The 15,610-nt window shown below is 38.3% G+C and overlaps 2 protein-coding genes and 1 non-coding gene across 3 annotated transcripts; 2 read left to right on the plus strand and 1 right to left on the minus strand.

Moving 5' to 3' along the window:
* The first annotated feature begins 690 nt into the window (after positions 1-690).
* On the plus strand, positions 691-798 carry LOC112090147. The gene has a single exon (XR_002901497.1). It is a non-coding gene; the product is annotated as a small nucleolar RNA R71 (small nucleolar RNA).
* An 8,098-nt stretch (positions 799-8,896) lies between these two features.
* LOC18026265 lies at positions 8,897-10,829 on the plus strand. The gene is made up of 2 exons (XM_006409214.2): positions 8,897-9,317; positions 9,780-10,829. Exons 1-2 carry the CDS (start codon positions 8,984-8,986, stop codon positions 10,754-10,756), a joined length of 1,311 nt encoding a protein of 436 aa, XP_006409277.1. The 5' UTR covers positions 8,897-8,983; the 3' UTR covers positions 10,757-10,829.
* A 347-nt stretch (positions 10,830-11,176) lies between these two features.
* On the minus strand, positions 11,177-13,459 carry LOC18026266. The gene is made up of 6 exons (XM_006409215.2): positions 13,366-13,459; positions 13,067-13,177; positions 12,921-12,977; positions 12,770-12,831; positions 12,385-12,697; positions 11,177-12,245 (listed from the first exon to the last, which is right to left on the minus strand). The coding sequence occupies exons 2-6, from the start codon at positions 13,157-13,159 to the stop codon at positions 11,358-11,360; spliced, it is 1,413 nt and encodes a 470-aa protein (XP_006409278.1). The 5' UTR covers positions 13,160-13,177; positions 13,366-13,459; the 3' UTR covers positions 11,177-11,357.
* Between the last annotated feature and the right edge of the window lie 2,151 nt (positions 13,460-15,610).

Consider the following 15,610-nt stretch of genomic DNA (forward strand, 5'->3'; position numbering starts at 1 on the left):
ATATCACATTTACATTGATTTTACGTCAATTACAATATAGAGGACAATTAGTCGTATTATCGATGTAAATATTACGACAATATTACGACGAAATAAAATTTGTTCTTCATTCGTCGTAAAATCGTCGTAATCTTACGACGATATTACGACGGTCATTTTTTACGTCGAATTTACGACGAAATTTATAGTCGTCGTAAATACGACGTAACGTCGTCGTAAATTTACGACGACTATAAATCGTCGTAAATATTTCGACGGAAAAGCCCCTCATTCTTGTAGTGTTGGCCGCGGTCCGAATGAATGGACCTGCGGTGATCAGAAATGAAGGGAAAATCTAGGATTTGATAGACATCTGCAGTGTTAACCATCCCTTGATCATAAGAATCCATTGGGCTGTCCCAAATGTCAAAGTTACACGTATTGTGTACCTTGTTTGGTTGTTGCAATCCAAGATGACTCATTATGTGATGGAGACACTTTATAACTTCTGAGATCTCTTTTTTCTTCTCAGGAAGTGCAGAATTACCAAAGGTTGCTTGATTTCGGATGCTGTTTGCAAAATTTTTGATGAAAACGTGAGCATCTTCTACAGATCTAGTTGAGAAGTCTCTATTACTTGCTGTGTCGAAAGAATGTCGTAACTCTAGAGTTATACCGCGATAGAAGATACTCAGCAGGTATTCGTCGGTCTATCCATGGTGTGGACAATCTCTTTAGTATTCCCTGAATCTTTCCCAAGTATCTAAACGATCTTCATTTTCTTTTTGTTTAAAAGTTCTTATCTTGTTTCTTAAGAGATTTCAACAATTTCTAGTGTAAAAACGATTTAGGAAAGCAGTTCTACATGCTGCCCACGTTTTTAGTGAAGCAGGTGGCAAGGATTTTAGCCATTTGCTGGCATTGTCTCTCAAAGAGAATGGGAAAAGACTACACTTGTGGTAATCCCCATTTGCTGTAATGGTTGCACATAATTCTTCGAACGTCTCGATATGGTCAATCGGGTTTTCGAATGAATAACCATAGAATTGATTTTGTTGAACTAAATGGATATAGGATACCTTAATATCGGTTTTGCCATCCTTTGCTAAGGCTGGTTGAATAGCTCTTCGATCTCCCTAGAATTTCTCGAGTGAATCGAAACTTCCAATCAGTTCATCATCATCTTCACGTTTTGTTGATCTGATTAGCTCATTATCATCATAGATCGGTTCTTCAAACTCATCATCAGTCAGGTCATCATCATCAACCGGGTCACCATCCACGTGATATGGTGGATCACCGAGAGCTCCGGGAACATGTTCCCGGTCTCTCATTGTATAGAAACCTGAAAAATTCAAAAGAAAAAAAGTAAAAGTAAACAAGTGTTCTAATGGATTTAAGCTGGGATTTGCAACGAAACAAATCAAAGTCCCCGGCAACGGCGCCAAAAACTTGATTGCGATTGTAAATGGGGTTGTTGTTTTCGTTTTACTAAGCTTCAGGTTTTAAATTGATAACCCCGAAATGTCTGCAAGTGCACAGATGTGCGCTGTAGTACTTAGGGTATCGATCCACAGAGACTTAGTTGTTTCAGTACGAATTCACGGCAATGCTTAAATCAGATTAGAACTAAATAGGTTTGGGATTTGGTTTTGGGTTTTGGTTGTCACTAAATCTTAAACTAGAAAGCAAAACAAGTAAAAGCAATTGAAAACGAAAGCAGGTAAAGAAAATCAAAAGCGATTAACAAAGGCGAATGGAAGCAAGTGAATAGCGATTGAAAAGCAAACTAAATCGAAGGTTGTAAGCAATAAAAAACAAACGTTGGGCATCAAGGGGAATTCGCAGGGGTTCATGGACTAAGCTATGTCGATTTTAAACAAATGATAAAGGTAATCAACTATGTATGTTCTAGAACTCGAGACACATAAGTATGAATAGCCTACTTTCGCAGCACTAAACAACTATCTCTCGCAATCCTTATCAGTAGGTTTCCACTCTGATCTTGGAAGGGAGAAGACGCAATAGCAGAACAAGACTCATCAACATTCACAACTCAACTACAGGTAGGTTTCCACTCCTATAGAATAATTACTCGTTTCACCCTAGTCCAGACAATCAATGAAAACTTTCCAACATATCATATCAGATCGGCTTCTAAGTGGCCAGCAAAGAATCACGCAGTAAAATCAAAGGCAAACGAAGAACATATAGAAGATTAGTAATCCTAAATCTATCGATTTATAAGCAAAGACACACGAAATTCCTTTTGAACAATCCCTTTAAACCCAACTGGGTAACTACTCAAACATATTGTAAACAATCATCACAGAGTATTGAAAGTTGCAGGAAATTAAAAGAACAGGGAAGAAAAACAAAGAACGGAGAAGCAGATGGAGGCGCGATGACTTCCTCCAGCGGCGGCTCCTTCTTCTGATGCGGCGGCCTCCTCTCTAGGGTTCCACGAGATCTCTCTCTCTTTCTACCTTATGTCGTCTACCCCTCTTTAGGAATGACCTAAAGGGGGTATTTATTGCTTCTGGAGTTGTCCTAGACACTTAAGGCTTCAAAAATAATGAAAGGAATTGATCTGGGCTTTAATTAAGTCGTCTGGAAAGTGAACGACCAATGTCCGCGGTCGCGGTGGCTCTACCCGCGGGAAAATAGGTGTTGGCCGCGGTCCCGGCACATGGCTCTCTTCCGGAACTGCATTTTTTATCATTCTTGCATCAGGAGTATCTGAAGATCTAACCGTTGGATTGTCTCCAAACCAAGTGCATTAGAAAGATGGTTGGATCCTCTATGTTGTCTCAAATTTTAGGGGTGATCAGACTGTGATAAGGTCTTCATAGTTTGCCATACTTCTGATGGTCTGCATTTATCCAAAATTGCTCATTTGTTCCAAATTGCATATCTTTTGCCCAAGTTTCCTGTAAAGTCTTTTGAAACTCTAAGACATTGAAAACACTTTAAAAACCATTGAAAACAGAGTTAAAACACCTGCATAAGATACAATTATGATCCATAAAAGTGGTCAAAATACGGTGTTATCACTTGTACTTGTTGTAAACATATAGATCTTTAATAAATACAGTAAGTAAACAAACAAACCAACAACGGTCATATAGAAGTTGGTGCTGGATATTTTACCTCAACAGAATCACCAAGCTTCCTTCGTTTATAAATGACCAACGAATTACATCCACTACTTAACCTTTCTTTACCATCAACAGATTGAACAATTGTAAGCAGGGCATTTAACTCGTCATTCTGGGTTTGATTTCCTTCCTGTACATATACAATTACAAATGATGAGAGCCAAAACTGATTAGTTTATCTTTTTATTGTTATTCACACAACAATCTCTACATGATTTTAACCTCTTCAGGATTCGCAGCTGGAGTGTTTTCATTCGTCTCGTGCTTGTTAGTTTCCTCAGTGTTCTGCAAACATTCAAATGTAAACAATACCCATTGCCAACAGGGGGAATGTAGATACAGATTCGACCATTACAAGAAAATCTTTATTAAATAACACCACAAAACCGGGATAATATCATACCTTCTTCACATTCCCGTCTATCCCTTCTGGTTCCTGATACGCTAAGTAGATATTTCGAACCAAACGGTCATTAACATCTCCAACGTAGACTCCATTTTAAGACAAAGTGCAAACAAGCAGAAAAATGTAAGCGTTAATATTTGAAATAATAAGTTAATGGATTTAGTAAGAACCTACTTTTATATATATCCTTTCTTCATCATTGAACATATCTGGTTCAGAGGTGGTGCCTACACAACGAAATAAGATCGTAACCATCTAAGTTAGAGTCAATTTTACCAAGTTTTATACTAAATACCATTTAAAAACTCACAAATTCATTTTCCTCGCAGTCGCATTCAAGAACTGCAGGAACCTACACATTAACTGATAGTTTAAACCATTATACAATTATGTTGTGCTATTAAAGGAGATTGATGTTTAGTACAAACATACAAACCTCTTGGCCGGGAGTTCGCATATCAACCGCAACAATACTTGAGGATATCTCACCACCACACAACTCCGCCGATTTTTCGTGATCACTAAGGTTTTTAATTCCTTCTTCTACAGGAATCAATGCTTTACTAGTTCCAGTGTCCTGCTTATCCATTTTAACCCTTCTTTTCCTTTTCACTCCAGCAGCACATGGTTAATTAGTTTTTCTAGTATGTCTGCCTTTTCACTTAACAAACACAATTGCTCGATCAGCCATTTCTGACGCCCCTCAGGATCCTCTGGTGCTTTGGACAGAATGGAATTACCCCTTTTTCCGCCTACTGTCTTATGTTCTACAACTGTCATTCCCTTTTTAATTCCCCTCCTATCTATGAGATGAATCATAAGATTCCCTTTGATAACCTCAGGCTCTACCCTGATTAACGGTTGAGAATTATCACCACCAGGCCAATCAAGATTTTGAAACAAATGACTTTTCTTTAACAAATCCAACATGTATAAAACTTTCTTATCTCGGACTTTTTCGTCCCACTCTCCCCATCCGTCTAGTTCTTCAGTGTCATTCCCTACGCTGGAGTGTACTACCAACTGCAAAACGTTTCAATTAGCGTCATCGAAAACTAATATTATAAGTTATCCACACTAGAAAATACATTAACTTACATTAACATGTGCCTCAGCTTCAAGTACTTCATTCATTGACAACGCAGATAACTCCAAAGTGTGTAAATCAAAAAGTGTAAGATTATCCACTGTCTCAGGAAGCTTGGTTACTAGTGTGGGCACACATCGTAACGTAACTAGTTGTAGCACCAAAGGAAATCCTTGCATTATATATGTCTCTTGTTTCAATTGTTGAACGAAATGGGAAACTGGGTCTTCTGCCCTTTTAAATGTTTTACGGCAGGAATCATTGACGTAATTGTCACCAGGAAAGATTCTCTGCCCCAGAGAAACTTTAAAAAGCGTCGAGATCATCAACAAGTCTGACATAACGCGGCGTTGGTCTGTGAGCCTGAGTTTTTTCAATTAAAACACACTCAACTATAAGAATAAGGGTCAGGCGAAGACGTCTGCCACCGCTCATGTTTTTTTTCAGACTTTAACATCTCGGCAATATCGGTACATGTCGTCCTCTTGTCATCACCAATCCACTTATGCCAACAAATATCGACCCCAAATGCTTTGTTTTGAAACACAGAATCATGATCGTAATCATTGTTAAACTCACCACAAAGCAGGCCAGTCTCCAGCTGAAACTCTTTCAAAGAGAACCTGATTGGATATCCACCGAAAGCCGTCCACATCTCGTATTTTCTTTTTGTAACCAACTGCCGCGTTAGTAACGCGTGGATGAGCTGATCTGCTCAAAGTTTAATCCCTAGAGCTACTGTGCAAGAGCACAGATGTACAGTTGTAGTATGTAGGGGTCGAACCACAGAGATGAGAGATTCGCTCAATAAACTCCATAGGCTTGAATTACGCTAAGCAAACACAATGAAATTAAAATAACAATGAAAGCAAAACGGTTGTAAACTCGATGGAAAAGAATTAGGCTCAGGGTTTTTCTTAAGAAATCAGAGAATGCAGATAAATCAACTAGTCAGGATTCAAGCTAAGCGCAGTTCTTGAACTCAAATCACGAAATTATAATTAACAAACTTTTGTTGCGAGAATTATCTAAGTCTAAATCTTAGAATCCCAAATTTCTTTGCAAATCCTAAAGATGTAAACTAGCCTTAAGTGCAGGTTCGATATGTTCACAAAGTATCTAAACCAAATTTCTTTGCAGATAGCTACTTTGCTCACCCTAGATTCTTTCCAATTATTCAATTACACTTTCGTGTCAATCAATTAACCTAAGATCTAAGTTCTAGGTGGTCAGTCCAGAATTAGCTTTAAGAACAACCTATGGTGAAGAACTAAATAGATTATGAACCCTAACTAATCAATTAATCTAACATTCAATGAAATCCTTTATGAGAATCCTAAACCTAACAAGCAAACTACTCAGACATAGAGATTGAAGCAATAAACATGAATGAATAGATTGCAGAAAAGAATAATGAGTTTAAGAAACAGGGGTTCAGACATTTGCAGCCTCCCAGATTAAGTCCAAAATTCCACAACATTGTCCATAAGCTTCATCGCTGGGTCTCATCAATGTTCTAATGCCAAGAACCTTCTAAACTCTTTCCCGTACTACACTTTTACAAATCAGCCATACACTTTGGTACTTTTCTCTCCCCCAGACTTATTATTTTTGTACTCTCATCTTTTATGGCATACACGATAAGGTTAAAGATGCGAGTATTGATGGTGTTTGCCATCGAATCCCCGATTTGTCCCTTTACTATGTATCAAAGGTTTTCAGCGAATAATGGGGTCATAGGAAACTTTTCTACCCCTCGCTTCCTTCCTTTGTGTGATCATTCCTTCTTAAAAGTAAAATAATGGGATCATTGAAAATTTTCCTAACCCTTTACTCTTAGAAGAAAATCATCTCAATCTTTTCGCCTTTTTCCTTTTTTTTTTTAAATACTGAACATAAGAGAGAGAAACACTAACTTTAGATCTCACACAGGCTTTCATTTGTCAAGTATGAATGAAGAATCAAGCTCTATGAACATCAGTCACATCAATGAGGTAAAAGATAGAGTTCAGAAATTAGCTCAGGTTAGTGGACTTTGTTGGAAACATGGACGCCTCTAGTCAACTGGTGAGCCTTTGGATTTTTTATTAGTCGGATCTAGACTGATTCTACAGCAATAGTCACTTAAATGAAAGGTCAGCACAATAATTCCAAGAAAAGCATCATAATCTCTAACAGGTTTTGACTTAAAAACAATTTGACACTACTGACTCTAAGAAAAACGAACACAATGTCAGCAACTACCTCCTCCAGACTTAAACAACACTGTCCCCAGTGTTATAAAGTCCAAAGTTGGTAAAAGAAGGGAATGGAACTGAAAAGATTCATGATTACGGCGATAATACCTTACCTCTCGGTTGGTGTCGACTGACACACAGCTTGGTGTCGAGTGACACCATGCTTAGGTCGACACAAGTACTCATGTTGAGCGACATTGAGTGAAATCTGTTAGACGGTGTCGAGCGACACCAATGGTAGTGTCGAGCGACACCAATGCTCTGTGTCTCGACACTGGTCTGCTTCCAGTTCCGGTTTAGAATCGTCACTGGTCCGGTTCCGGTTTGCCAATTTTTTTTTTTTTTAAGGCTGGTGTCGATTGACACTGATGGTGGTGTCGCTCGACACCAACCACTTCGTATCTGCTACACCTAAAACACAAAAACAAAAAACGAAAATCAAAAGAAACAAAAAAAATTATATACAGACTTACCGGTGGGTTGCCTCCCACCAAGCGCTTGTTTTAAGTCATTAGCTTGACTTGACGGATGGACTATGCATCTGGTGGATCACACAGTGGCAAATAATGCCTCTGTAAAAGTCATCTCATCCATGGTGGTTTGTAAGCGTTGTGCGCATGAGGTCGTCCAAGGAATGCAGGAATAGCACCAGGGTGAGATCTGTGTTTGGACGGCTTTAACCTATTCCCTGCAATATCATCAAATCGAAAAACCAAGTGCTCTACGATAATCTCGTAGCCTTCGTCGTGAGACAAAGTCTGCATCTTTCAAATCAGCTTTGATAATATCACAAGAATTATTAGGAATATGCTCAAGAGGTGCGTACCTTTGCTTTGGTGGAAATGAATGGAGCATGATGTTTTGAGCTTTCTGCTCAATAGCAGCTACTGGTTCTGTAGACGTCTTAGTCAACTCATATTGATCTATCACCTTCTCAGCATCAAGCACCTTCTGATCTCCAACTATCACTTCCGGTATTGCACTGACTTAGAATGTCTGGTCATCTATGGTTGGATCCTTCAGCTTCTCCATCTCGAAGTTCATGATTGTATCTCCCAGGTGGAAATCAAGGTTACCATGCTTGACATCAATTACCGCTCCAGCTGTAGCTAAAAATGATCTTTTCAGGATAAGAGGATCTTTGGGTTCCGCTCCAGCTGTAGCTACAGAGTAAGGCATGAGGTTGACACTCGAGCCAAGATCACGGTTTTACTGTATATACATAATTATATAGATGTGAGTGAGTTAAGATAGGTGCCCTGCGATTTAGTGTGTGAAAGCAGATGAGTGAAGTCAAATGGATCCGAGAGTTTTAATATATTTTTTTTTATAAATGAAATAAGATAAGTGTAAATGAAGGGTATTATTAAGAAATAAGGTGTAACAAGATAAGTGCACCAAAACATCAAAGTGCCTATAATAATAACCAAAGTGTTGAAAAGTGTCTTTGGTGATAATTATCTCAAAACTTTATTCTATTTTCTCTTTTTAAATTATTTAGATGTTTTAGGTTTTTCATATATATATATATATATATATTGAACAATTATTTATAACTACAGTTTTTTTGCCAAAAATTTGTAACTATAGTTCTATCCTTGTTTTTATTAATTGCTGCTTAAAATTTCTTTTTAACTAATAAAAATAGTAGTGGTAAATAAAAGGAAAAAACCAATAACTACACCTATAAAATTTAAAAAACTTAATTCTGTTGAAACAAACACAAAACATTTTAAAACATCTATAATTTGAAACGAGAGACTGAGGGAGTACTTTATTTTGAAGTAGATCGAGACAACATGAAACTCTTTGGTAGTGATATTATCATATTAACTCTTGTTATTAATGTTGGCCGACAAAAAAAAAAACTCTTGTTATTATTTTAATATATACTATTTTAAATATGGACAGCTCATAGACGTGTTTGGGTGAACAAACCAATGATATAGTATATCACAAGTTGAATATAAATTTGTATCTAGTCTAATTAAACTAACTTATATTCCCATCTATGCAACTTTCAGTCAAGATGAGGAAAGTGAGAGCATAAATGTAAAGACACACAATCATTTGATCATAACAAAATAACAATCAAAGAAGTTTTTTTTTTTTTAAAATGCAATCTGATGAAGAAGAGCCGCCGGTATGTCGTCTGTCTCATCCGGCTCATCCTCACACGCTCTCCCGTCGAACCGGCAAAAACCCTCCGTCTGGTTGCTTTGCATGCGGCGAAGAAAAGATTGCCGCGACATTCTACTATTTATGTACCACATGTGATGTAGAGTTCCATAATCATTGTCACAGGTGGCCGAGGAAGATGATACATCCTTTTCACCCACAACATCCTCTCATTTTCAGTGTTTTAAACCACGAAACCGGGATCATATATGACTGCAACCTAGATAACTTCATGGAGGTATTCACCGCCGATTCCGGAATACCTGATCAAGGTAACATTTTTGAAACATGCACTTGGTGTGAAGATAATTTGAAGGACTATAGTTTTTTCTACCGTTGTTCAATCTGTAACTTTTGCTTGGATAAAAATTGTGCCGAAATATTCCCACCTCCTATTATCCCAAATCCAAAAAGCCATCACCATTCACTCTTTTTCCTTCCTCGGCCACTTTTGCTTCCATGTGATGCATGTGGGTTGGTAGAAAAACAAAGTACAAGTTATTCTTGTTTTCAATGTAATTACATTGTCCACGGGAGTTGTATAGACTTACCACGCGTCATAAAAATCACGCGTCACCCCCATCGCCTCTTTTATAAACCTTTTCTTTCGCCCACTGTTTCATCGTCATGTCGACTTTGCTACAAGACAGTTGATGTTAAGTATGGTCAGTATTGTTGTAACCATGATGATTGCTCTTATGTGGTCCATTCCAAATGTGTAACTCATGAGGCAGTATGGGATGGGAGTGAACTCGAATGGGAACCCGAAGAATTTGTTGAAACTGAAGAAGATGTTGCCCCATTCAAGAAAGTTGGTGATGATTTGATAAAACATTCTTGTCATGAACACCATCTTAGGCTTGACAAGTATAATGGTGTTCGAGATGCGGAGAAGCAATGTCAAGCGTGCACACTTCATATTGACTCTCGCGATTTCTACAACTGCGTGCAGTGTGACTACTTTCTCCATGAAGTATGTGCCAATCTTCCTCGGAAACTTGATCATGCATTGCATAATCACCCTCTTGTCCTAGATCCGTCTCCTCACCAAGAACACCTCCATAGATTCACAAAATGCTTGGTTTGTTCTCGACGTTTCACGGGTTTTACGTACAAGTGCTGCAAAGATGGTTGTGAGGATGAGAGTGACAAGGAGTTTCGAGTAGATGTTCGGTGCATCTTAGTTCCTGATTATTTCACTCACAAGAGCCATGAACATCCCTTGTTCATCCCCATTTCTACTGGTGAAGCAATGATTTTTTGTGAGGGTTGCAAAGGCAGGTCTGCCTGTTACCATCTACAATGTACTTCATGTGACTTTGCAATCTGTTATGAATGTGCTACCATTCCAGATAAGTTACACAACAAATATGATGTACATCAACCTCTCTCCCTCTGCTACGGAGAGGTCTCGGATGAAACATATTGGTGCGAAGTATGTGAGGAAAATTTAGATCAAAGAAAGTGGTTCTACACGAGCAACAAACCTTGCATCACTATCCACAGGAGTTGTGTATTTGGGCCTTCCGCTTATGTGAAGCCAGGCTACACGTTCCAGTCTTTTTTTTTTAGTGCGGAAGTTGTTTCCAACACTAGTAACACTCGACCAACTTGTTGTCATTGTGGCTGCCGCTGCTCAAGCTCTGTATACTTCGAGGTGTCTACTGAGACGCATATATGTTCTTTGAGTTGTCTCTTGGGAGAAAGCTAAGTTGTGAGAAGTGTTATGAACTTCTCTTGTGCAGTATTATGTGTGTGTGTGTGTGTGTTTTCCTACTAGAGAATAAAACATCCTTTTGAATTCGATGATTATCAACACCTCTTCTTTTATATAACCATATGATTCAGTTTCTTTCAAATTATGCAATATCATCACAAGACCTTGTGTGGAGTAACAAATTTTCGCAGTATGTTTCAAATCAGTTCATACGGTTGTTTGTATTGAGGTCTAAAAAAACTATTAATGTGATCTCTTTTGTAATTGTTACAGAATACAGAGTAAGGAAAATAGATGGCTTCGCATAGAGGCTTTGCATCATCTAACATATATATTATGTAGAAAAGAAGAAAATTATTTGATTCTCTGAATTAAACACATATATTACCCCAAAAAGACATCTAATTTGCATATTACATATTACTCCGGAGAAAGAAAAACAAAATTATCATCTATGTCGATGAACAAGATGAAACAATTGGTCAAGTTAATACATTGTACCAAACAAGTAGAAATTGTGGAGTGAGACTGCGACTGAATCAGAAGGTCCCCATCTTGGCTTTAAGCCCCCCGAGTAATTTGTAGGGTAACCGCTTCACCTGAAGAGACTTGAGAGTTTTCTTGGTCTCTTTGTCTTCTCTGATGATAATGAGTCGCTCTCTTCTTTACTAGACGCTTGCTGACTTATTTTTACAAGAACTTTTAGAAGATCGCTCATAGATTTGTCGGAAACGAAGCCGCGTTTGGCATCTTGAATCTCCTTTATAGGCATGTCATTGCGTTTCAATTTCTGTGTCTCCTTCAAACGGTTCTTCGAAGTCTTTTGCTTAGGAGGATCAGAGACTGGTGATTTAGTGCCACGCTTGTTATTCTTTTGGACTCCGGTTTGATGCTCATTATTTGCTGGACCTGAGAGACTTTCCACACTCTCTTGCTCAGCTGATTTTGACCTCTTTGAAGTCTTTTGCTTCGGATCCTTTAAGGCTAGTGCTTCTTTGCGACGTCGCTTAGGTTTTTGGACTACTACAGACTTATCTTGATTCTTTGCTTGACCAGAGAGTGTTGAGTCTGGACACATCTGTGTCTCTTGGTCATTCTTGTGCTCACAGTCTTCTCTCATCCTCTTCAAATTTCTTTGGTGATCCTTAAAAACAGATGATGCTTTAGAGCCATGGACTAGAGCTTGACCGTTGCAATCCTCCTTTGATTGTTTAGAAACTACCAACTCAGCCATATTCTCCATACAAGCCGCTGGAACTATTTGATCTCTGGAGCTCTGTTTCTTCTCGACTGAATTTGGCTGTTCGATGATGGTGTCCATAATGATTTTGCCAAGAACAAATCCTATTTCGCATGGACTTCCCTTCCCAAGTGAGATATAGTCAATAGAGAATCCTTCTTTTTTGCTTTCATATGATTCCACATCACTCAATCTCGCAAACCAATCTGCTACATCTTTCCTCTTTGTCTTCGGTATAAACACCTGAGAAACCGCGTAAAACAATTGTTCGATTAAGAAAAGTTGAAGCAGAGATTTGAGGAATTTGAGTACAAGATCGAACATAGATCAGCAAAACTTAAACCGAGTATTTATATCGTAGTAAAATGCACTTTGTACTTACCAGACCTGAGCATTTGAAGTCTGGGTATAGGTGTAGGGCTTCGCGGAGAGCCTCCATTTCAGTCAGAACAATTAAAGTTTTTCTAACTAGATATGCGAACTCTGAAACTGCTTCTGCAAGATCTTTATCGGATCTCTTACTCGAAGATTTAGATATCTCAGAGGCGTATCCTAGTACTGAGTTTTCATGTTCTCTAGCAAATTTGACAGCTCTGCTCCAGTTTCTATGGTAGAGCAGGGAGGCAAAAGCGTGCAGTACAATAGCCTCCTGAGGGCTACGCACTAGTGCAGTGTGAAAAGCCAACACTGCAATCCTGTTCAAAACAAATCAGGACATGATTGAAAGAGACGATTCGTATTCCTATAGAGATAGAGAAACAACGCACCATAGTCTTGAGTCAGCAGGCTGATCGCAGGAAACCAACTTATCCATATTGGAGAATAACCTCTGCATCAAACAACAGTAAACCCGACTCAGAAAATGTCCAAAAAAAGGGGATCATTAGAAAACGTTCCTTGCATAAAGAAGTCACGTACTACTAGCATTGAGGAACTTGGTGGAGATGTTTTACTAGCTTGATCCAGGTAAGCTGCCTGAAATACAAATTCATCCAAGTAAAAACTCAACAACAAAAACAAAAAAAAAAAGTTACAAGATTGACGAGTGAGAGCAAATGACATACCTGAAAAGGAAGCAAAAAGTGAGGTAGTTTGAACTTCATGAGAAGAAGGATGGAAGGTGCAGCAGCTCCATACGCAAGCATATAACATGTCATCTCCAAGATTAATCTAAACTGAACAAAGAAAAAGCATGATTGTAATAGCTAAGACCATGAACATGTTACTTAAAACAAAGGCGGTGATTCTAAGAATGTCCAAAACATCATTCCTCGTATAAGCTTTGTCTGAAATGAGTACTAAATCTTCGACAACAGGAACCAAAACCTCTTCATACTTGCAAGCTAAGAGCAAAGCCACTAACCCTACTAGCTGAAGCTTCTTTCTCATAACAGCTTTCTTAGACAAGAATATATCTATCAGATTCACTGTGAGAAACAGCGTCTCGTTCATCAGATCAAACTTGTCATGTACCTGCGATTATACTCAAGTTTCTTTAGCCTCTATCAAATTACACAGTACCGTTCTCAGGTCGAATTTCGATGTATACCTCGATTAGCCAGTCGATTAGTATTGCTCTCATCTTCTCGTTTAAGTCGATTTGTTGCATCATATAATCTACTGGAACACAGCTAAACCTCTGCAAATTCAAAACAAGGATCGTCTTAAACAAGCTCTCAAAGACTCTTGCTCCTTGAGAGACGGATTAAACCAGACTAATTTACCTCCATTTTCCGGTAGAATGCGTAGAGATCTTGGACATATTCAACAGCTGCAAGTGAGTTCTTCGCATCTGAGACATCTATATCCAAAATTGATTCTTCCACTGTTACATCTTCCATCTCAACTTCCTCCTGTCCAATCAAAACCGAACAAGATTGAAATTCAGCATTATGCAATTCTACAATATTTTATTTGCATTCAAAGCTAAGATCTTTTATGAAGTGAATTGATTTATGTTTACCATTGGATCAGAGTCAGAGATGCTTGTGTATGGCTTCTCCAGCGACATTGGCATGGGATGGTCCAATGTAACTTCTTCTTCATCCTCAAAGAATTTACAGTCAACGAAATCGTTTGCACTTGGAACTGATTGCTTCAGCTTCTTCGTCTCCTCTTCACACAATGGCTCTTCAACACGAGATCTGCACAAAGATCAAAACAATCTCAGATCTTTTCTTTCAAATCAGATATTTTCTTTCGAATCAGGTCAACACAAAACACACAAAAAGATTCAAGCTTTATACCTTGTAACTGAGGGTCGCAGAGTTGTTTTTTCTTTTGAATATAATTTAACATTAGATTCAAAAAAAAAAAAAAAAACTGAGGGTCGCAGAGAATCAAGCTTCTTCTTTTGACATCCTTCTTCTTGCTTACTGATTCAAAGCACCCAAAATAACCCATAAGAACAATCAAATCGACAACAATCAAAGACGCTAACTTGTGAGAGATTAGGAGATTTTGTAAAGTTTACTTTGTTAAGCTTCCTCTCTTGGTGACAACACAAGGATAATAACCTCTTGCACCAACATTCAATATTATCAAATTTTTTTGTAACCATGAAGATTTATTCTGTTGCGCATTCCAAATTCCAAATGTGCAACGCATATGCACATTTGAATCGGGAGAGAACTCGAATGGGTAACAGCTAGTTATGTAACTTATGAGATAATTGAGATGGTTTAAAAAAAATAAAAAATTTAAAACTATAATTATAATCATATAATAGTGACAGATAAAAATATATAACACAAGAAATAATAAAATTAGTGACAGATAAAAATATATAACACAAGAAATAATAAAATTAACAGAAGTGTTTTTTTTTTTTTTTAACACAAAATGATCATTTTATTAATTCACACAAAAAAACAGAGTTCACACCATGATAAACAGAGTCTTGTACATGCCAAACAAGAAGAATAAAAACCATTCCAATCAGGCCTGATACACAGAGGTAATCGACCTATCCTGCTCAAGAACATCATTTAGCCACCCCGAGCCTCCTGCAGCTACATACGATTGCAATATGTCCTCCACTAGCACACTCCTCGAAATTAACGAAGCCGGCCTATTCGTTCTGTGGACTTCCAGTTTCCATTCCCATTCTCATACATCTTTCAAAGCCTCAAGTAGTTTGTTAAATTGAGCTAGAAAAGATGGCCATGCTTTTGGTCTGTTTACAGCTCCAATTATCTCAGAAGCCTCTGTAGCAAAAATAACCTTGTCAATGTGGTGATTGCGCATGTTTTCCACAGCCCAGAGGTGCCCTTTCGCTTTCGCCTCACTCAGGCTTTCAATGGCACTGAAGGCTCTGCGGCTATGGATTTGGACTATTCCATTGTGATCTCTAACAATCCATGCCGCTCCACCTATTCTCTTCCTTCTTGACCACGCTACGCCAATATTGCATTTCAGGGTTCCGTGCTCAGGGGGTAGCCATCTTTTTGGTTCTTTTTATCGAGCTCAGTCTTGCACCTTTGAAGAGAGAACCATTGAAGTAAATCTTCCCAGATTTTCTCTGCAGTTTGAGTAGCAGTGTACTTCTTTCCTTCAAATAAGAAGGCATTTCGATTTTTCCAGAGCTGCCAGAGTATCCATGGAAAGCT

The sequence above is a fragment of the Eutrema salsugineum genome, unplaced genomic scaffold (genome assembly GCF_000478725.1).
Source record: "Eutrema salsugineum unplaced genomic scaffold, Eutsalg1_0 scaffold_11, whole genome shotgun sequence".
In the NCBI taxonomy this organism is placed as follows: domain Eukaryota; kingdom Viridiplantae; phylum Streptophyta; class Magnoliopsida; order Brassicales; family Brassicaceae; genus Eutrema; species Eutrema salsugineum.

Excerpts from the sequence above, each read along its gene's own strand:
- LOC18026265 (XM_006409214.2), top strand. The coding sequence starts at position 8,984 with ATGCAATCTGATGAAGAAGAGCCGCCGGTATGTCGTCTGTCTCATCCG. Across the intron at positions 9,318-9,779 it reads TTCCGGAATACCTGATCAAG|TATGGGATGGGAGTGAACTC; the intron begins GTAACATTTTTG and ends CTCATGAGGCAG.
- LOC18026266 (XM_006409215.2), bottom strand. The coding sequence starts at position 13,159 with ATGACATGTTATATGCTTGCGTATGGAGCTGCTGCACCTTCCATCCTT. Across the intron at positions 12,978-13,066 it reads ACTTTTTGCTTCCTTTTCAG|GCAGCTTACCTGGATCAAGC; the intron begins GTATGTCATTTG and ends TTTGTATTTCAG. Across the intron at positions 12,832-12,920 it reads CAAGTTCCTCAATGCTAGTA|AGGTTATTCTCCAATATGGA; the intron begins GTACGTGACTTC and ends TGTTTGATGCAG.